This window comes from Dysidea avara, chromosome 7, assembly GCF_963678975.1.
Source record: "Dysidea avara chromosome 7, odDysAvar1.4, whole genome shotgun sequence".
In the NCBI taxonomy this organism is placed as follows: domain Eukaryota; kingdom Metazoa; phylum Porifera; class Demospongiae; order Dictyoceratida; family Dysideidae; genus Dysidea; species Dysidea avara.
In genome coordinates this window covers 9929149-9950737 of record NC_089278.1, presented here as the reverse complement: position 1 = coordinate 9950737, position 21589 = coordinate 9929149, and the positions used below count along the sequence as shown (strand labels likewise).

General features: G+C 40.1%; 4 protein-coding genes across 4 annotated transcripts; 2 read left to right on the top strand and 2 right to left on the bottom strand.

Moving 5' to 3' along the window:
* LOC136262193 (NEDD8-activating enzyme E1 regulatory subunit-like) lies at positions 1 to 1729 on the top strand. The gene has a single exon (XM_066056379.1). The coding sequence runs from the start codon at positions 43 to 45 to the stop codon at positions 1636 to 1638; it is 1596 nt and encodes a 531-aa protein (XP_065912451.1). The 5' UTR covers positions 1 to 42; the 3' UTR covers positions 1639 to 1729.
* On the bottom strand, positions 1356 to 3546 carry LOC136262218 (RING1 and YY1-binding protein-like). The gene is made up of 2 exons (XM_066056420.1): positions 3380 to 3546; positions 1356 to 2533 (listed from the first exon to the last, which is right to left on the bottom strand). The coding sequence occupies exons 1-2, from the start codon at positions 3484 to 3486 to the stop codon at positions 1693 to 1695; spliced, it is 948 nt and encodes a 315-aa protein (XP_065912492.1). The 5' UTR covers positions 3487 to 3546; the 3' UTR covers positions 1356 to 1692.
* Positions 3500 to 17646, top strand: LOC136262229 (translocon-associated protein subunit delta-like). The gene is made up of 6 exons (XM_066056438.1): positions 3500 to 3659; positions 3716 to 3840; positions 7333 to 7401; positions 8196 to 8285; positions 17323 to 17385; positions 17441 to 17646. The coding sequence occupies exons 1-6, from the start codon at positions 3590 to 3592 to the stop codon at positions 17546 to 17548; spliced, it is 525 nt and encodes a 174-aa protein (XP_065912510.1). The 5' UTR covers positions 3500 to 3589; the 3' UTR covers positions 17549 to 17646.
* A 191-nt stretch (positions 17647 to 17837) lies between these two features.
* Positions 17838 to 19268, bottom strand: LOC136262208 (uncharacterized protein DDB_G0274171-like). The gene is made up of 2 exons (XM_066056406.1): positions 19116 to 19268; positions 17838 to 19025 (listed from the first exon to the last, which is right to left on the bottom strand). The coding sequence occupies exons 1-2, from the start codon at positions 19232 to 19234 to the stop codon at positions 17984 to 17986; spliced, it is 1161 nt and encodes a 386-aa protein (XP_065912478.1). The 5' UTR covers positions 19235 to 19268; the 3' UTR covers positions 17838 to 17983.
* Positions 19269 to 21589: the final 2321 nt, after the last annotated feature.

The following is a 21589-nucleotide window of genomic DNA, read 5'->3' as shown; positions in this document are numbered from 1 at the left end:
CGAATAAACAGGTCTTTTCCAGTTAATGTGCATCACGGGAAGATGAGCGATTTGCCGACAGAAAAGACCACACGTTATGATCGACAATTGAGGCTATGGGGGGACCATGGACAGGCATTGCTTGAAGCTGCTCATGTGTGCCTTATAAATGCGTCTGCTACAGGCACAGAAATATTGAAGAACCTAGTCCTACCCGGTATTGGTGGTTTTACCATAGTAGACAGCAAGAAAGTGACGAGTGCAGACCTGGGGAACAATTTCTTTTTTGACAAGAGCAGTGTTGGAAAGTCTAGGGCAACATCCGCCACAGCCCTGCTGCTGGAGCTCAACTCGGAAGTGAAGGGCTGCAGTGTGGAGAAGGATGTAATGCAACTAATCAATGATGATCCAGACTTCTTCAAATCTTTTGCAACAGTTGTAGCCACAGAAATGTCTGAGTCAACACTGCTAGAGCTATCCAAGTTATTGTGGCGTCACTCAATTCCGTTGTTGGTTGCTCGATCGTATGGTTTTCTTGGTTATTTGAGACTGGCGGTTGCCGAACATTGTGTGGTCGAATCTCACCCAGACAATGCCCACCATGACCTTAGGATTGATGTACCATTTGCTGGACTCTGTCAATATGTTGATGGAATCAATCTTGATACGTTAGACAGCACTGCTCACTCTCATGTCCCGTTTATTGTTTTGTTGATGAAATGGGCCAAAATGTGGAGGGACACTCACAATGGAGACCTCCCCAAGAACTATGCACAAAAGAAAGAGTTTAAGGAGTTGCTTCGTCAAGGTGTCAGAATGAACGAGAAGGGCAGTCCTATGGAAGAAGAGAATTTTGATGAAGCCATTAAGAGTGTCAACACTGCGTTAGTACCAACATCAATTCCCTCTACTGTACTTGCCTTGTTCAGCAATGTTGCTTGTACCAATCTTGTTCCTGGCTCTAGAAAGTTCTGGTTCATGGTGAGAGCACTGAAGGAGTTTGTTACTGCTGAAGGAAATGGCCTTCTTCCAGTTAGAGGCTCCATACCAGACATGACAGCTACCTCCAAGATGTTTATAGACCTTCAAAAGGTCTACCAGACCCAGGCCAATGCAGACACTGAGCTGTTCAAGAAACATCTAGATGCCCTGCCTGTTAAATCTTCATTCCCCATCACAATGAGTGATGTGAAACATTTCTGCAAAAATGCTGCATTTCTGCGTGTGATTCATTGTAAATCACTTGAAGAAGAATATAATCCTGAAACACTGAACATCGATACCATCTCTACTAACCTGGCTGATCCCACAAGCCTAATAGTCTATTACATCCTATTGAGAGCTGCAGATAGGTACCATACCAGTAATGGATATTACCCAGGGAGTCAGTTGGGGCCTATAGAAAGTGATGTCACCCAAATGAAGGATTTGGTTTCAGGCTTGATCAAGGAGTTACAACTCAAAGGTGTCAGTGTGGGTGATGAACACATTATTGAGATGTGCCGATATGGTGCTGCTGAATTCCATTCAGTGTCTGCATATCTTGGGGGAGTGGCTGCACAGGAAGTGATCAAGTTGATCACCTGCCAGTATGTACCGTTCTGTAACACTCACATCTACAATGCTACCACTTCATCATCAATGACTTATGAACTATAAAAACTACTACATTGAAAGTGATCTTTTAGATGATTTCAAAATATTATTTAACATTTACTGTTGCAATAATTTATACTGTGTGATAAATACAGTCTCATTGTTGAATGTTACTCGAGATCGTCTACCTGATGCATAGTCTAAGTTAGGTATGGTAGGCCATGTTCTGGGGGGAGCCTCTCCATGACCTATATATTGTTTTGAACTTTCCCCCTTGCTGTAGTGGGCCGGTGTCTTCATGGTCCATTTTGTAATGCTCTTTTTTGATCCAGCACTATCATTTACAATGGAAGAAGCTTCAACAGAATTCTTTCCAGATTTAGCCAGTAATGTTGCTCCATATTTGTCCTTAGCACCCGGTAGTTTAGCTTTGTGGGGTCCTTTTTCTTTCTTAGAGAACTTAGATGATTTTCCCTTTTTAGAGTAGCCTTTGGTTTTTACACTATCATCTCCAATAAACGATAGCCGTGCTTGAATTTCTTCATATGAGGCAAGTGATCCAACACTAGACAATGGTGAGCTGCTTGCTTCATGGTTGAGGTGTCCATCGCTAACAGGTAATGTTATTGGTCTAGCACTAACCATGGAATATTGTAGGGTCTCCACCATGGCAAATGGGTCCTGACCTGAACCAAACAGTGGTCCACTGCTACCACAAGGGACTGCCTCTCCAACCATCACTTTTTCCACACTGAACCGATCCTTTTTTGGAATAGTAGTAACAACACCACCACCAGTGGTACTGCTGCTAGTGCCAGTAATATCATCATATGATTTCTGGGTACCCTTTGGTTGTTTGGTGACTGTCTTGCTAACAGTAGTACCAGTAGTAACACGTGGTGGCTTTGAGAGTTTGGACTTCTTTGGTTCAGTTTCTACTATATGTTGATCAGGTAGCCTGAAAGAATGCAATAGCTCAAATTTAGCTGTACATTCACCTCACTGTATGCATAAAACTACTTGCACACTTTATAAACCACTCCCGAGATTGCAACTGTGTTAGGAGCCAGCCACACAAACCACTAAATGCCCAGCAGTGAGAAAAAGTTATAATATTTGTCATGTAGGAGGCAGTAGCCCAGTGGTAGAGCATTGGCCTAGTAATAATCAAGTTCCATACTTGGGTAGAGACTCACTGCTTCATTGCAGCCACCCAAGGAACATAGTATATTAGTTGTGGGCTAAATTTTTTGGGGCACACTTTCGTTATTTTATAGGGAATTGATTATCGTGCCCTCTTCTATCTATGCTATCGCACCTCCACTATCTATGGAACTAATTCTCATAATTCTAGTAGTCCAAAGTTAGGGGTTTGGATTCAGCTGTATCTACTAATCCTTAGGGTTTGGTTCAGCTTTATATTCCTTAAATATATGCGAGAAAATATTTATTGTCTTGCATTTAAAATAGTAGTGGATAGGACTCTGATGAACTGTGAAAAGTAGTGAGATCTAGCTCAGAATTTTCCACAATTTTCTTTTAGTTAAGTCATAGATAGTATATACGTACCCGTAGAATATACTATCTATGACTGTATGATCCAAGTCGTGTGCCCAAAATATATGCTTGCTGCGGGCACAGCAGCATTTCTTGGCTTCCCTGAATGTGTATCAATAGCCAAAATCCCACTGGCCAATATTTAGTTGGAGCTCTGTGAGTGAAAGAGGATTAGAACGGACCATTACGGGTGCATTATATCGATGGTATGTTCGAATACACAATGAAGGCTTCGTTATACAAGTACCTTGCTTGTCTGGTGGAGGTGCCCCGTGATGCACCGCACATGTTACACCTGAACGCACTGTTCTTGTTAAAAAATGTACAAATTGTGCAGTCCCACCCCGAAGACATCTCGACGTGCCACAATCGAATCTTCCTTTATTAAACCATCACGTGATCATACCACGATATTCTTTTGTGTTCACTGGTTCAGGCACTAAAGTATTTTCTGAGGATGGAAGTTTCTTTAATAAAGATTACGATTTTAATTTTGTATGTACTGTGTCTTCAATCTAACAGTTTAGGTGAGTTTGTTACTTCTTGTTCAATTTGGGCAAATTTCTAGTTTGATTATTTGAAGTTCTAGGGAAATGTAACAACCCTAAGGTGCAGTCAGAAAGTTACAGTACTTCTGAGAGACTTATGTCAGCTAAGACGGTATTTTTGGCTCAGTTTAAGTTATCCTGTGACAGTGGAGAAGATAAGGTTTGTTCTACCATAGATTATTGGGCATACATAGGAGATTAGGGGGGGGGGGGGGGGGGGGGTTGATCTGATTTGACATCATACTAGTAGAATCTAAAACTTTAAACACTTGAAGGTTTATCCAAAGTGCAGGAATTTGACCACTTGTCGTGTCCTCAATGGGTAGGGAATTTGATTACCTTCCCCACCATTTTTTTACTAACAACCATGACAAGGTACAAGATTTCTTTCAAGTCCAAGGATTTGTATGAAGTTGTAGCTGGAACTGTTGAGTGCTGAACCCATAACCAAGACAATTGTCTATATATAGTGATGTTACCATTGCAATCCCTATTTACTACATTATAGCCCACAGGAAATATTTTATGATTTGTTGTAAAAATCAACTTTGCACAATTCTTTATCACAAAGTACTCACAAGAAACTTCGGGTGTTTCTGGTATTACATCGAAACATTCCTACATCTAGATCACTTCCTTGTACCACCATTTTAACGGGAATGTGACCAGGTAACTTTTGATAGCTTTGCTGATGACTATCATACAGCATCAGTGGTGGAGTCCTGTATGAGTTATGGCTGACAGTGGCGCATGAGGTGTACTGCTTAAAAGCACGAATAATATATATGCACATGGATTGGAAACGACTCCGTAAATTGTACGAAACGGTGAAACATTCCTTGTAATAAAGTTTACGAGGAAAACATATTTCATGGTGAAACTAACCTTTTACACAGAGGAAGACAAGTGTTTTATATGAAACTGATTCTAGTACTTATTCTTCTAGTGAATAGTGATGGAATGAAGAACCCCCGCTTGATTTTCTGTGAGTGCGTATCGGCAATTTCCGTTGCCAGGTGCACAGTTATCTGAATGTTTCACTGTCATGTAGCTTCACATGATGCCAACTCACCATGTTGTGTTGCTAAAGAAACAGAACAGATACTGCTCTTTCATGTGTGCCAAGCGTACGTAAGTACACGTTCCCACTGCCATGATTTGCCTACACAAACAATCCATTACATTCATGCTATGATCCACTCGATAATTCAGTATTAACTTATCCTACGTCAGGTTTTAATAGCTAAAGAAATAAAACACAGTTATGTTCTTTAAACTGAGTGGCTATCCTTTCTTTCGCCATCACCTAGTCAGAGATTACCCTACACAAACATACCAGAGCAACATACTTACCACAAACAGCGTAATTAACTGTTAACCTACACAACATCCAACAACAAAACAACTATAGGGATGATAACAAGTACTGCTTGACAACAAGGCCCTATACTTTTGAAAAACATTCTGAGAATCGCCTTATTCTACACTGGTCTCCACTACCAATTTCGTAAAACATTGTGACATTGTATTACAAGGACTGTATACTATTTGTAATACATTTTGTATGTGCAATTCCAATCCATGTGCAACATATATATTATCCGTTCCTAAAAGCAATGAATGACCTTGAAATGTGTGTTTGTGATGCAGAATACTACTTGATAACAATTACAGCCTGGGCCTCTAATTTGATTTAATTCAAGGTGTATTGAATTATAGTATTACCTAATGATCAAATTAGGATGAACCGTGACAAACCATTCTAAAAGGTACATACGAGTGAGTACAGGTCCAGAGCAGAACAGAGCGATTCAAACTCCAGTATAAACGAAAACATGTTTAATGGTTTATAATTTTTTATGTGAGTGCTATTCAAAACAGCGGGTTTGCTGGTATGACATATGGAGTTTTTCAAGTTTGGAGTGAGGAGGGGATACAAGAACAGTTGGAAGGCACCAAGAGAAACTAACACATTTATGAACAACTGGCTGGCCATTTATGGAAAGAAAAAACAGGGGAACAGTGTCATACAAAAGTAAGGGCTTTGTCAAGAGTACAAAACACTGATAAACAGAAGGAGGGTGGCCATGCAAGGAAAAAGCAAGGGGCAATTTTTGATAAGTTAAACAAGTTTCTTGCCACAAGGCCTGCTACACACCCATCAGTAGTCCTTGATAACTCTACAATCAATACAGACACAGATTCTCCAGCAACTGTATCAGATGAGGAACATGGACTGATAGGTGGTCATCATGAGAACAATGAAGAGGGCTGTAGCATCACAAGTAACAAGGCAGATACTGATAATGTAACGACCACAAGTGATCATGACTTGACAGCCAATACACAACCTTCAGCAGATGTACCACCAACAGGAGAGGTACAATCTACAGATAAGGATACCTGTAACCACTTGTCACTGAAGGAATCATTGTGGATCTCACGAATGTTGTGCAAAGTACAACATGCTTAAATTACATTAGGAATGTTGCTGATGTGCATATCCACTTTGACAATCTCCTCCACCTTGCTTTTAGTCTTCCAAAAGCTATCTCTTCAGTAACTCATCCCCTTGACAACTTATAATTGTATATCTTGAGAAAATGGAAATGGCTTTAACAACCAGGACAGTAGTGGGTAAGCTGAATCACCAACTGAAAATATAGAAATGTTGCCTCCTCTAACGTGCAAGGTATCACCTTGCAGTAGTTCTCCATTATTGGCCTTTCTGATAGTAGTGAAGACTCAAGCATCATGCATGCTTCCCAGCCATCCAACACGTACACATCTCTGTGGTCTACAACTGTGTAACAACAGAGTACCCTAGCAATTGGTGTGGTTCACAAGAGGAGGGGTGATTGGAATATGGGTTCCATTAACCTAACCAGCACATTGTGGCACACCCATTCTCTTAAAGCCTGCCACTGCCTCTTAAATCTTTCCCAGATGGTGTGCAATGGTACCATCTTCTGCACAACAACCTTACAGATTTCTTTGACAACCGTATGTCTTGTTAGCTAATTAGCTGAAGAAATGGGCTATTGTATGATGCTCTGATGGTAGCTACATGCCTTGTTACTGACATAGGTCCTTTTCTATCAATGGCCTTAGTTGTTCACAAAGGTAGTTGAATGTTTCACGGCTATACCCTAAGGTCCAAATTTTTACAGCACTACATCTTCCTACCAATTAGAGGACCGAGGATGTATCAAAATTGTTCTGTCTTGGCGGCTACATAGCTCCATGATTGCTGTTGACAGCGATATTCCAATCAAAGTCATCAATACCTTGCCTTGACAATGTCCTTATACTACAGTTGCCTGTGTTGATGAAAGGTGTGGCATGTACACATGATCTTAAGTGGGCTCTGTTCGTATGAATGAAGCTCAGGAAGCGAACCAGGTTGACCTGAGTTGAGATTTCACAAATTGAATCACTGGTATAAACAAGCTGTTAGGCAATTAGGTGGCAAGAGACGTGGCCAGTTTATTCACCTTGCACCACAATTTTACTTTTGGGACGAGTACAAAAAAAAATTGTAAAAGGTGTTTAGCGAGTAATGCATATAAAATAATAGTTTTCTATCCTGTGTACTTGCTCACATGTCCTGTATATGGTGCTGCTTTATTACTGTCACCTATCTTGTTTTCAGGGAACTTGGTTTGCTGAAGTTGACGGTCAACTGTTACCAGTCGCTAAAGGAGAAGGAAACAGTTATCAGGTAAGACGGTGTTTTAACTATTGTCTGAAAATTATCTGTCTACTTGTTGTCCCTATGCCTACTAGCTATGTCCAGTTGGAAAGCTTGATTGCTGATAGAATTGGTATAATATGACCTTCAAAACTAAATAACCTTTTTACTATTTGGTGATGAAATGTAGGGGCATGCCTCTGTCTATTGTGTAAGTTCACCAGTTCCTAACTTGTTAAAGAATAAATTATTGTCCCTTAGGTATCATCAGTAGGTCTAGCAACTGAGTGTGGTGCTTGTTTTTCAGTAAACATTTTTAGGGACCAATTTTGACGGTGTTTTACAAAATCTGTAGAAACTTGTATCTTCAGAATACCAGGCTTGTTTTATAATTTGTATACAGAATCTTTCATCTATTCTTTTTGCGAACCCTGGCCCCAAAATTTGTTGTGAATAGTAAAGTAGTGCTAGTGAGTGTTCATCACTGGTCAGGGCTCAACCCAGAATATTAACCTAGAGGGGGCGAAGTAAGTCGCTTCGGATTCTAGGGGGGTCTGGGGGCATGTTCCCCCAGGAAAATTTTGAAAATTTAGGTGTAAATATACTCAATTTTGGTGAAATTTTACTGTGATGCCATTGAATATTGACCATTGGATTATACAACTTTGGGATCAATTAAACCTTTCCATTTCTCAAGGCTTTAGGTATAAACCTAGGGGGGGCAATAGCTAACCCAGAGGGGGCCTGTGCCCCCCCCCGCCCCCCCCTAGATTAACCCCTGCTGGTGGAGTATTGTTTTACTACTTAATGTTAATATTGTGCAGGTCAGCTGGACCAGTAAACATGAAGATGCCAAGCCTGGAAAATATGTAGTCAAACTGTATGATGATGAAGGTGCAGTTGCTGTTAGGAAGGTGAACTTAAATAGATTATTGGCTGCTTTTGTGTATGTGTTGCGTTGTCACATGAAGCACATGTGGTAGTGTGCATACAACCTTGCAGCTTAAACTGTGGCATACGCGCACGCACACAACCCCATTATTGTTATTATGCCATCTGCACTGTTCTGTATATTGTATTTTACTGGTTAATAGTCATTGATAGCCACATTGCAATGTTTGAGTAATTTATATGTACAAAACTGTCCATCTATCCATGTTTCATCTTTGTTACACTGCTTATTCAACAACTGGAACATGCATCAACATGAAACTTTGGTTAAATTAAGTGCTAGCAACACCAAATTTGTTGCTATTCGCTTGATCTTTACAGAGCTCTGAAGCCATTGGTGTAACAGACAACTTGAGCTTTTTATACATTCCTGAAAGCCACAGACAAACGGCCATAGCGTTTGTGCATAGAACTTTAAACCAGTTCAATTCCTGCCCATGACTACTTTTTATTCATTGCTACCTATTTATGACACACTTTTCATGTGTAGACATCTCACCAATCATTGCATATATTGACACGATTCACATGCAAAGTGAAACGCTCATCATCTGGCTACCTCACAAGTTAAGCTTCTACATGCTATCCTTCATCCGCTACAGTGTATTGAAGGGCGTGATGTTGAGAAAATGTATTTGATTGCAAACCAAAGAGAGTAAACAGTTGAACAACTGGTAGAACACCTGTATTGTTGCAGTTAGGTCATGGACAGTGACATGATTTTTTTTTTGTTGTTTTGTTTTAGCATACCTTTTTGGTACATACTTTTTTGAAGGTTGACTTTTGCTTACAGAAAGTTCATATATTGTATACTGGTATTGCTTTACAGTATGTGGCACTATTGGAAACGTATATACCACATTCTATAGGGTAGGCATGGGCAAGCCAACATAGAGCAGCCTTCTCTTTCACAACTTCAGTTCTTCTTGATGTTGGCTACATTTTATTAATAACAAGTACACAAAAAAATTGGAATTTTCAACTAGGGTAGGGACCATAGCACATCGATAAAAAGTACTGGAGTAGTGCACGATAGTAAATCACAGTAGTACAATAAGAAGTGTTATATCCCTACTGTGCTCAAGATACCATAAGAAGAGCACAGTAAGGATATAATACTTATTGCTTTGCTGTGATTTAATATCATGCACTACTCCAGCTTGTTTCAGTACTTTTTATCGATGTGCTATGGTCCCTACTCTAGTTGAAAATTCCAAAATTTTTTTGTGTACTTGTTCGTTAACTTTTATTATTATGACTGGTGAACTCACACTACCGCATCTGAAATGGCGCCGCGCTCCCCAGCTATATCAATTATCACCTGAAAAGTAAAGCATCCATTACACTTCGTTGTTGGCTGTTACACAGCATTACGAATCAAGAACTGTTCGAAAAGCAACTCTGCAATCTAAACAGCCCCTATGAAAAATATGGATGATTTCTGTTTCGAAGGGAAGCCATCATGTGCTACCGCCAAATCAGCACTTTTTGCTGTCAGCAAAGATGAATGGGACACAAAGGAGGACACTGGTAAGTACCTTGTGCATACTGCAGTATGCCAAAAGGAACCTCTTGGGCCGAAGCAATGTCGAACAGTGGAAAAATCAAGCCCGTAGCCTTAGCCGTTATCGAGTTACGCTTGTCTGAAGGCATCAGTCAGTCAGTCAGTAGAAAATTCTGTTACATAGATTTAAAAAAAATTTCCTTAGCAACTTGTTGAAAGCGTTTTGGGTCAATCTGAAAGCTTGTTTGGGCCTTAGTTTTACCTAACCAGTACTGCCTTATCATCGCTAGGAAAGTTGAGGCTGGTTTTGGGTGATGTTATTTTGTGGGCCACGCCTACTCCTTTGTGGTCCCTGAAAATTTCATAGTGTATAACTGTTTTTGCTATATGTGCTAGTGCAATGCGATGAATTATTTCGCCATCATTAGCTGCTGTATTCATGTCTAGCTATCATATCTATAAGGATATGTGGAATTTCCCAATTGGAAAGATGATCAATTAAATCTAGAAATGTGAAAGACAGGCTGAAAGACGAAGCAATTGTTGGCCATGTACTGTGACTGTTGGCATCTGCAATGCCATCTTGCAGCATAAACACCAATAGTAGCTCTCTTTTGATCATCAAGCTAGATGTATCCACTCAGTTCCTTGACCATCTGACTGGCTGTGAATGGTACTTAAGATCAGTCGCTTTCAGCTCAGTCGCTTTCAGCTCAGTCTTTGATAATGCAATCAATAGGACTGTGACTTGTTGCTTGGCAGAGTGCTTGGCTCGATATATCCGTTGTAGTCATTGTGCAACACAAGACTAGTGTTCCACCAATACAAAAAATACCTACCAATCCGATACCCATATCCAGCAGTGAATTATACAGATACCAATAATTGCCATATAATTTACTTGTATTTATTTGCACAATGACTGTTCTATTAGAGTATTTTAATCTTTTCGTGCAAACATAATAGCGCTTATTCAAGAGGCATGGTTCTGCACACGTATATGAAAAGCCAATATTTGAGCTGATTTTTGTAAAGAGTAAGAGTGCTTTTTTGTGGAGTTGCTGTGATGTAAACTGTCACACAATGTTTTCAAGAAGGGGGGGGGGGGGGGGGTATCAGTTTTTAAAAATTACCATCAGACTTGGATAGAAGAGCACGTTGGATAGCTGCTATCAAACGAGAAAACTGGATTCCCTCTGAACATACTTGGATCTGTAGTAGGCACTTCGCATTAGGAAAAAAAGTAAATCCCCCCGGCTACATTCCCACTATATTTAACACGAAGAGTCCTGTTGAAAGGAAAGTTCAAGCACAGGTCGGGTTGAGAAATTCAAATGAAGACAAGCATTGAAAGGCAGATAGTTTAAGAAACTGTCAATGAAGAACAAGTTGGTGATGAAGACGTAGATGAGGCAAGTAGTTCTAATAGCATTGTACATGTACTCTTGGAGGAATGAGAGGGCAAGGGAAGATATGGAAAAGCAACAGCTGCAGGTGCACTATCTTGAGCTGTAAAAGAAATTAAAACAGAAAAGGAGACACTGCAAAATGCTTATGATGATTTAAAATCTTGAACCAACTATAAAGCTGAAGTGCTGATGCACAGTGACAAAAAAGTAAAATATTATTCTGGGTTACCAATGTCTATGATTTTGTTTCTTGGATTTGCCAACTTGTATGCTAGGTACAAAGTTAGATGTCTTCAAACAGCTAATGCTTGTTTTGATGAAGCTCAGATTGAACCTTGGAGACCAGGACTTGGCCTACAGATTTGGTATAAGCCTATTGACAGTCTCACGGTATTTCAGTAAAATGATAGAACTATTATATGTTGAGGTTGTCATGCCTAGTAGTGTACTGGCCAGAGCGAAGCTAATCAAAACTATGCCAATGGAGTCCTGCAAGCATTTCAAGAAATGTGTTGTGATAATTGGTTGTTTCAAGGTTTTATTGAAATGCCTACATCTCTTGCAACCAGAGCACAAACCTGGTCAAATTACAAGTATCACAACACAGTTGTTGGCATAACTCCTCAGGACTCAATTACATGCATCTCCAATGGCTGTTGAGATAGAGGATCTGACGTCTACATTACCGAACTCTGGTTTGCCAAGTAAATTGCTACCTAATGATGCGATTTTGGTTGATCGTGAATTCACATAACCAGAGAGTGCTGGACTCTATTGTGTAGAAGTAGTAAAGTTGCCACCCTTTACAAAGAGAAATGCAAAGAGAAAAAAGCTGTTGAGCAGAGTTGAGGTAGATGCAGCATGAAGGCTTTCGAGCATTTGCTGTTAGCTCCACTACAGCTGGTTGAGCCAGACAGCCATTAGTCAGTCATCTTTAACTACCAACTGAAAGGTATGTGCCAGACATGAAATACTAGGTAAGCCGGCATCTCTTAATCCAGCCACAAAATTGCTTCCATTATCTCTCACAATAACATGAACTTTACTACTCAAATCCCATGATTCTAAACATTTGTTGATCATATTAGCAATGTGCTCTCCAGTGTGGTGATCTTTAAAAGGTGCCGGATGTAAGCATACTTGCATCCAAGTAAATTCATTTGTAATATAATGGCACATTAAACTAATGTAATAATCTTGGGCCACAGAACTCCAAATGTCAGTTGTGATACTAATGTGGGATATGGACACAAGGGTATCTTTTATTTTCAAGCTAACTTGGTGGTACATTTGAGGAACAAGTGTTTCAGATAAGTATTTGTCTGAAGGGAGCTGGTATCGTGGCTCCAAAACTTTCATCAATCTTGTAAAGCCAGTGTGACATGCAATGCTAAAGGGTTCACTGTCTAGAGTAATCATCTCACCTAGTTTTTTAGTTATTACTTTAGCTTGAGAGAGAACAGCTGCATTTTCAACGACTCAACTACAACACTGCTGGTTTTACCACTCTCTTTCTCTTTCGCCGACTCCTTTTCTTTTGCTATCAGTGTAGTGAATTTGTCTTGATGTCTGGTCTCAAGATGGCGGCTCATGATGCTTGTATTGTAACGCTTTACCTCTAGGAATGCTGGCTTTACAAACCAAACAGGAAACCTTACTATCGTCGGTGACGTTCACCACAAAGTAATCCCACGCACCACTTCGCTTTACACAGACGGCCATGTTAATCACGTGACACATGTCAGCAGTTTTATATTGTGGTTTCATCAAGTATTTTACCATGTAGCTATATAAGAAACAAGGAAGTGGTTTTACTCGTAAGTCATACTTATGTAATGTAGCTATATCGGTATTAGGAGTAGCTTAATCACCAATACCGATTGTTACTAAAATAGCAAATATCACAATGCTAATCCGATTATTGGTGGAACACTACATCTAACACATCAGTCATGTCATGCTGATCATCCTTGTTACTGTGCTCTCCCTGTATTGGGCTAGTTAGAGCCAACAGTTGTGATCATTTCATCGGTACTACCACTACAGCCACTACCACCATTAGCAACTTTTGCTGCTACTCTGCTTTTTGTATACTACCAATTCGGGTAAAATACCCTAGTCTAATGAATGGCTCAGCTTCAGAAATGGCATTATTGATAAAGTCACATTCCAAATCAATCCTTTGCACAAACAGGGCACTATCTTCTAAACCACAAAATATTTAGCATTGCAGAATTTCATCTGCATTTGTACTGGTAGAAGCTCTGACAATTTTCTTTCAACCCTCATACTGAACGTTCACTATTTCTTGTCCTTGCATACTTAATCTCCACTACACGATTGCCATAACAAGAACAGCTCACTAAACCATCACTTGCACCCATGAAGGGGTACATTGGATGTAACACAAGTGCTGAATTTGTGATCTTAAATGACTTGTGGATTGCTTACACCTGGTATTCATATTCTTGCCAGGCTTCAGCATCATGTTTTCAACCATATGTACATGAAATTTTGTACATTTCCGTATAGCAAGCAGATTTTATTATTGGAGCGGAAGGCTGAGAAGGATCAGTGCATATTGTACTCTTCGGTTTAGAAGCTATCACTTGTCATGATCTCTGTTAAAACCAAATATGGGAGCTTGCTTTTGCTTTTAACCAACTTTGCTTGATCAGTAGTAACAACATATGTGATTATTGTCTCATAAACCTCATCACATTTCTTTAACAGATCAGGGTATTGCAATGACATGGGATTAGGCCTGTCAGGGGCTTAGGAAAATCTGACAAACAATTTATGGGAATATATGAGTCACTGAACTTTTCCATGTGGGACAACGCAACAGGGTTTCCTCCAACATTAGACATGCTTGAATACAACTGATCCCTTGCAGATATGGTTGTAGCAGAAACAGAGAACACTTGCTTTGCTACACAACTTGAAATTTCTTTGTCATGCTGACAGAATCCAAGTTTTCTTTTCAAGCTAGGAGTTCTAAAATCCTATCCTTACCTGCACATACAGAACAAATTGAAATGACTTTGAAAACCAAGAACAAGGCAATGAAAGAATTCTGCTTTGATCTTCGTATTTGCATACAAAAAAGCTGCCACATGTGAACAAGCTTCCAGCTATGCATGTGCAGTGGGCAAAAAGTATTTCACCACTCTGCTTGACACCACACCAGACCTTTAGTGGTGACAATGAAGGCTCTGAGAATGTCTTACTGAGGTAGTGAACAAATATGCCCTTGGTCTTGAGTAGAGAACCATCATGCCAGTTACTTCACTTAACCACCATTGATAAAATGATTCCTTCTCAACTATTATACACCTTCAGTTGCTTGTGAGTCATTCCTGGCATTGGCATTAGAATCAAGTACTGTAAACGTCAGTGTGCATCACATTAGGCCAGTTCATCCATTCTATTGTTTCGGTAGCTGTGATTTTACCTTTTGCTTCCGTTTGACAATAGGGATCAGCATCATGTCACTCCTACTTTCATCATTTAATCCATAGTAATAATGGATGCGTCTTTTCGTTATCAAGCATCGCTTATTATTCATAGGCTACAATCCACTCCAATGCACTTAAAAATGGATACCATTTCTACATGTGCACAGGGCCACGCCCAATGCATAAACTCTATAAGCTGCAATTCCTCAATGTTTAACAAAGCAAATTTTGCACTTTTTATGCTAGAGTAATGCTTAACACTATTTCCGGCCTGTTATGCCCCAAGTTTTGCTAGCATAGCATTTACGATGATCATTATGATGATGACAGTTGGTGCTAGTGTTTATTAATTAGTATCAGAATAGCTTAATAGCCGATACTGATCGATACTGAAATGGCAATACTGGCTCCAATTCGATACCAATCCGATTATTGGTGGAACGCTACACAAGACAACTCTTATTTGTCTTAATCTGAGCATACTATGATCTATAATCTGAGCTACTAGATCTAGACTAGAGCTAAGAAGCGGTTAAACCAGTATGTGATCTGTGAATTAAATCATGGAAAATCCTGTTTTAGAATGCAACCATGAACATTTTCCACACATACAGTAATCTGGTTGCCAGAAAGTGTGCTCCTGTGTGTTTTACTCAAATATTGCTTTTTATGCAGTATCTCTACTACCAAATAGTGCTGGCCTTAAGATACCGTATAGCTGGTTATTTTCAAAACAGAAAATTTCGCACAAGAAGCAAAATCTGAATTTCGAAGAGTGCATATTTTGAAGTCCAGATGGATTTCAAATAAATGGAAATTCGTGTCACAAAATATGAAGATGCGTGAATGTTTGCCAAAATCTGACTTACTGATGGAATTATCCCCATCCCTGTGCACTGGAGAGAAGACCGAGGGAGTCTCGAGCGGAGTAAATTCACTGGCTCGATCGCTCTCGATGGTAGCTAGCTATCTACCATACTGATTCTAGAGCAGACTCTGATGGCATCAAATCCCATCCTGGATCACCTGTTTTCTGGTTATTGGCACAGTAATGATACAGTTTACCCATTATGATCAGTAATACTGAGCTAAAACTCGAGGAATACACAAACGAATCACCAAAAGTTGGATCGCTGCTTTCACTTGTGGGAATTTATTTTCGAAGAACAACCGGATGTGGGAATTTATTTTCGAAGCGATATCCGAAAATATAAAGCTTTCGAAAATTGCCAGCTATATGGTACTTAATGTGTACTATACAAATTGATTTCTTTTTGCTGAAGCCATCATGTTGTTACATGTGCCTACATGATAGGACAGGTACTACTAACACCACATAGTTTACACCTGTTTTGATAATTGCAAGTCAGTAACGTTATGAGAATCAATGTCAGGCTTACTGCTACAGTACCTAGTAGCAAGAGTTTATAATGGTGTAGGGAGAGAGTCGAACTACGCTATACCCTGTGAAAAATGAGCCTGTAAAGTCCTGTGGCATCGTACAAACGATTCAGTGATTTGTGTTAATTGGTGACTAATTCAGTGGGCGCTCGTATATACGTTGAAGCTACAGAGTGAAAGAACAGTGTACTCAAGAAAAGTGTGGCACAACGAGCTGAGGTACAAAGAGAAAGACACAGTCAACTAACCTGGAAAGCCATATATATCAACTTTGTGAGGAATCCACCCAAAACAAAAAATACAAATTCTGCCATTTGAAATCATATCACATGATGAAAAATACAGATGTATATTTTGATACCAAATAACTGAAATAAGAAACCTTCACAGGAGCACCAATACTGATAAAAATAAAAAGAAAGTTCATAATATAAAGAGTTCATAATGTAAACATGCCTTTGTTGGTCAAGAGAATCAAAATACTCTAATAGAGCAGTCATGTAGCTTGAAACTGCTCCCATGTTCTTCTTCAGAACATATTCACCAGCAAGTGTTTGTTCTGAGTATTTAAACTTTTCACTGTCATGTAGCTTCATTAGTGCCTTTTATGATCCAGGTGCTTATATTGGTTTTTAGATCATAAGTGCCGGCTGTAGCCTGGGGCATGTAGAATTCTGGTTAGGCAAAACTATTCATCACTGTCAAGCAAAATGCTACGATCAATGCACATACTGGATTTTATATCACGTAGAAAATTGGTTGAGCTGGATGACCTAGCCCAGTTTCAGCCCTACAACTTCTTTTGTCTCTTTTCCATTTTGCTTATGCAATATAGCTCTGCTGTTTCGCTTAGTATTCATTTCTGCTATAGTTCTATCCTTTCCTTTATGTGGTGTTTAGGTTCACCTGTACAGTAAATTATGTTACAAGCAAGTGTTAGATGCATTGACAAGCTAGTAGAACAAAAAGTGCTTAAACATAAAAACAAGGGAGATAATCAGCTATAGTTGTGCTGCTTATTATGTGAGCTAAAGATAAATCTGCACTTCAGATTATCTCCTGTTTCAGTTACTTGTATTTTAATGATCCATGCCAACCTACTAGTCCCTAACACAATACAATAGCTAAGTGAAGACACATAAACAATTTCATGGAGTTTTAAAATGTGTTGTAATGACTATATATCCAGTCCATCCTGTTACAAGTGTGTACATAATGTATTCTATAGGCATTTCGTGAAGGCAAGGAAAATGATGTCACCCCATCCTTTTCTATTACCATCAATCACCCGGTAAGTAATTGTTCCATGACACAATCACTTCATTGTCAAATGTTAACCTCTTTAGGGAGCCACAACCATCAGTTGGGTATCTCCTGAGTTGGTAGCTGTAGTAGTGGCTGTGTTGTTATGGTATACAGCGTACACAAGAAAGAGTAAGATACAGGAGAACTGACACATGTCATAATAGTGATTAGTTTTGTTATTATATGAAAGCAATTGCTGTAACAACAAATTTGCTAACCAATTTATCAATTACTACTTTTGTCAAGAGCTCCTATATGCACCTTGCAGTACTTATGGGCTACTGGTAGTAAACGTGATGACGACTCACTGGCAACAATAATATTGTACTCTCAGTTACTGGTTCTACGCTATAATTGAGCGGTCATGTATTGAAGACTGTGGATGACTTGACAACCTGGTTATATCATGTTGGATAGATTGCGAATGTAATTATGAGATAGCGTATTCTAGGGTGGTTTCTCTTATGACTGGCAACAAAAGAAGTTTAACCAAATTAGTTATATCCTGCATGTTACAATAAATCATAACACTGTACAAACACAAGTTAGCTAGTGTCCAGAAGTCCATTCCTTAAATATGTGGCTCAAGGGACAAACAGATCGCAAGTTTCACTCCAGGGTACTGCATTGCATTCGGTCACATCTCTGTACTTGTAGCGTTTCTGGCGGCGTCCCACTGACAGTCTCACTGTTCTACGACCATTAGTTGGCACACATGAGAATATAGTGTCATCTCTTTGAATAAATGACTTATCACATTTGTGCAATACTATAGTACCGGTGAATCTCCTGCCGCGGGATCTCACAGTAACAATTCTTTCTTCACGTGGTACCACTCCACACATATCATCAGGTATACCTTGGTCGCAAGTTGGACAGCAATTACCAGGGACAGTTCTGAATGGCTTGTCTCCACAATCGAAGTGAGCACATGGGGTTCCTACACACATAAATGACTGTTTATCACTGGAACACCTACATCTTGTGCACTGGTCAGGTTGCCATGATGGGTCCTTCCCTCCCGATACACAGCCCTTAAAGTTACACACACTTTCATCACAGGTAGGGCAACATTCACCAGGTTTGTGTGTTGGGTTACTACACAATGGTCTAGCACAACGAACTAGTCTACAATCTTGATTGCAAGTGCCACAGCATTCTCCGGGTGGTACAATGGGATTAGGACATGAAGGCCTGAGGCATGACACTACCCTACAGTCTTGCCTACAAGTCAGACAACCACTACAGTTGACTGGGTTTGGGCAGAATGTATCAGGGCAGTGAACATCTGGTTGAGGCATGTCATCGTCTTCATCATCTTCTATGCAGGTAGGACAACAAGCCCCTGGTTTGTGAGTCTGGTTAGCAATTGGGCAGTCCAAAGGAGCACAATCTACCAGAGTACAGTCAGCTTCACATTGCCCACAGCATTCTCCAGGTGGTATGATTGGATTGGGACAAGGTGGCCTAGCGCAAAACACCACCCTGCAGTCCTGTTTACACGTCTTGCAGCAGTCACATCGTACTATTGGCACTGGACAGAACACATCCGGACACTCGGCGGAGCCATCACAAGGTGGAGGTAGAGTTGGGAAAGGGACAGGACTGACTGATTCATTACCGCGTCTATCGGAGGGAGAACAAGTAAGACAACATTTATCATCACCGAATACAGGATATGGACAGTCGATTTTTGCACAAGTAACGTTGCTGCACCTTGTTCTGAAGTGTGTCACGTCCACACCATCGACTTCTAGAGCATTTGCTAAATGCAAATTATCTGCAAACAGAAAAAACAGCAGCAACGGTACGAAAAGTATTCCAGTCATCTTCATCTTGCAGGCTTTAATGATGCACGGATTCGTTGCAAGGTTAGCTTTATAGCTATGTAAACTACCTACGTCATAATCTGCAACATAACCGCAAACCATACACAATATCCCACAACAATTAGATCAGCTACACGAGCTATTGTATGTGGTTTAATCATTTCCTTGACATGTTCAATTAATAATTGTTTTTTAACCTGTGTACCAGGCAATAGACATAGTATTTGGTGAGTACAACATCTCTGGTTAGCTTGGACAGTGGACTCTAACCTGTAAACAAACAGTGCACACCGTGACATGTATGAAAAAAATCAACCTTAGCATGTGTTGAGTCACATGCATACTCAATGTCAAGTCCCAATGCAAGACAGACATCATGTCATGTATACTGAATCATATATGCATGAAATGACTCCACCTTTACTATTCTAACGCATCTGACACAGCACATCGCGGGCACATGCGCACGCACACACACACAGATCCAAAACAACGGTTGTGCGAAACACAGGTATTGTCACCCCAGTGATCCAGCACTGGGACACCACTGACCAAATCCTTATGGAGCAGGACTAGTAACCCACAGGAGACTGTCCGGGTCACCTGGAGAGAGGCTGCAGAACTTGACCACTAAGCAAGACAAGGACAGTTGGTAATTCATTTCCCCAGATACCCACTGATGTTACAGCTGGGTGGGCTACTTCCACATTTGACATCAGGCCACCAGATCCCCATTATACAGCTCAGCTGCATGGATAGACTGAAGCAATATGAGTAAAGTTACTTCCTCAAGGAAACAATATAGCAGCTTGGCATAATGATTGGGCATTAAACCTGGAACTTTTTTGATTACCAGGCTGATGCTCTAGCCACTTGGCATGTTGCCTCACACACGAAGCAAAGCCTCCATGAAATACACGCACGCACACACACGCACACACACACACACACACACACACACACACACACACACACACACACACACACACACACACACACACACACACACACACACACACACACACACACACACACACTCATTATGAAATAATTTATTTGTGTGGGAATTATGCAATTGGTTTAGAATGTTTGTACAGTAACAAAGAGATCACAGGATACACAAACCACACACATAATCTAATATAGCTAGCTAGGCACATAGGTTGGTTACATGTCATCTTGTGATCTCAAAGAAAAGTTCAACCCATTCAGCCCAGACACCTCAGATATAAAGTATTCTAATGCACAAATTGATATCAATAAATTATGTTTCCCAGACCCTTCTTTCAGCTGCCCAACACTTTGTGTGGCTTTTATAACAAAGAAACAAATGCTACATTATGCATACTTTTCGTGAATGTGACAGAGAACTTCATAATAACAATGCTAATTTCAGGTACCATGTTTTATTGTGTAATCATATGACGGTAGTAGCATGGTACGTGCATGCACTAAAGTATAACATACAATTGGTCAATTGTGTGGTTAGCTACACACGAGGATACAAGTTAATCATCTTTATTATCTGGCAAGTGGTTCATGTGAGTAGCTACACAGTAGTAACTACTCCTCTGGTACATACCTTTACAGTGTATACCAAATCAAGGTATAGATTATACATGTTCCAAACTAGCTACACTAGACACACGAACACCAAAGTTGCATTTACACATCTCCTAACTTTTGGTTGGATTGATTATTTATAACCTCTTAACAGCCACTCTTTCCTGCCTTTTGTATCATTGCTCATAGCAATTTTCAACCATATTTACTTTATACCCACTAGCCTGGTTTTCACGTTCTCATTTTGCCAGGGTATTATGATGTACTCTACTACATCAATAGATGTACATCATCATATCCTGTCCTGTCCTTACATGGTAATGCACATGCTTACTTAAGTCACTGTCTCAGAACAAACTGAGCCAGTTTAGTGGTGACTGTCAGAAGATGAAGACTGTAGTGATAGCCATTTTATTAGTAGGACTAGGTGTCTCCTTTACTCGTGGCAAAAGTGTTGGTAGTCTTAAATGTCTCTGCCCTGCACTGCCCATAATAGGTTGCTCACTATACACCCCACCAGGTGAATGTTGTCCCAGGTGTGCTGACTGTGAACCAACTGGAGAAATCTTTTATGATGATGATGGAAACCTACTCTCATGGAAACCTAGCCCATGTGTCTACTGCACGTGTGTTAATGGAAGGTCCCAGTGTACTATTCAAGACTGTGCTGCCCCATATTGTGAAAATTATGTGACAGTAAGAGATAGATGTTGTCCAGTGTGTCCACCAGAAAACTGTAATCCAACTGGTGAAATATTTTATGCTAATGGTGTATTGAGCTGGAAGCCTGATCCTTGT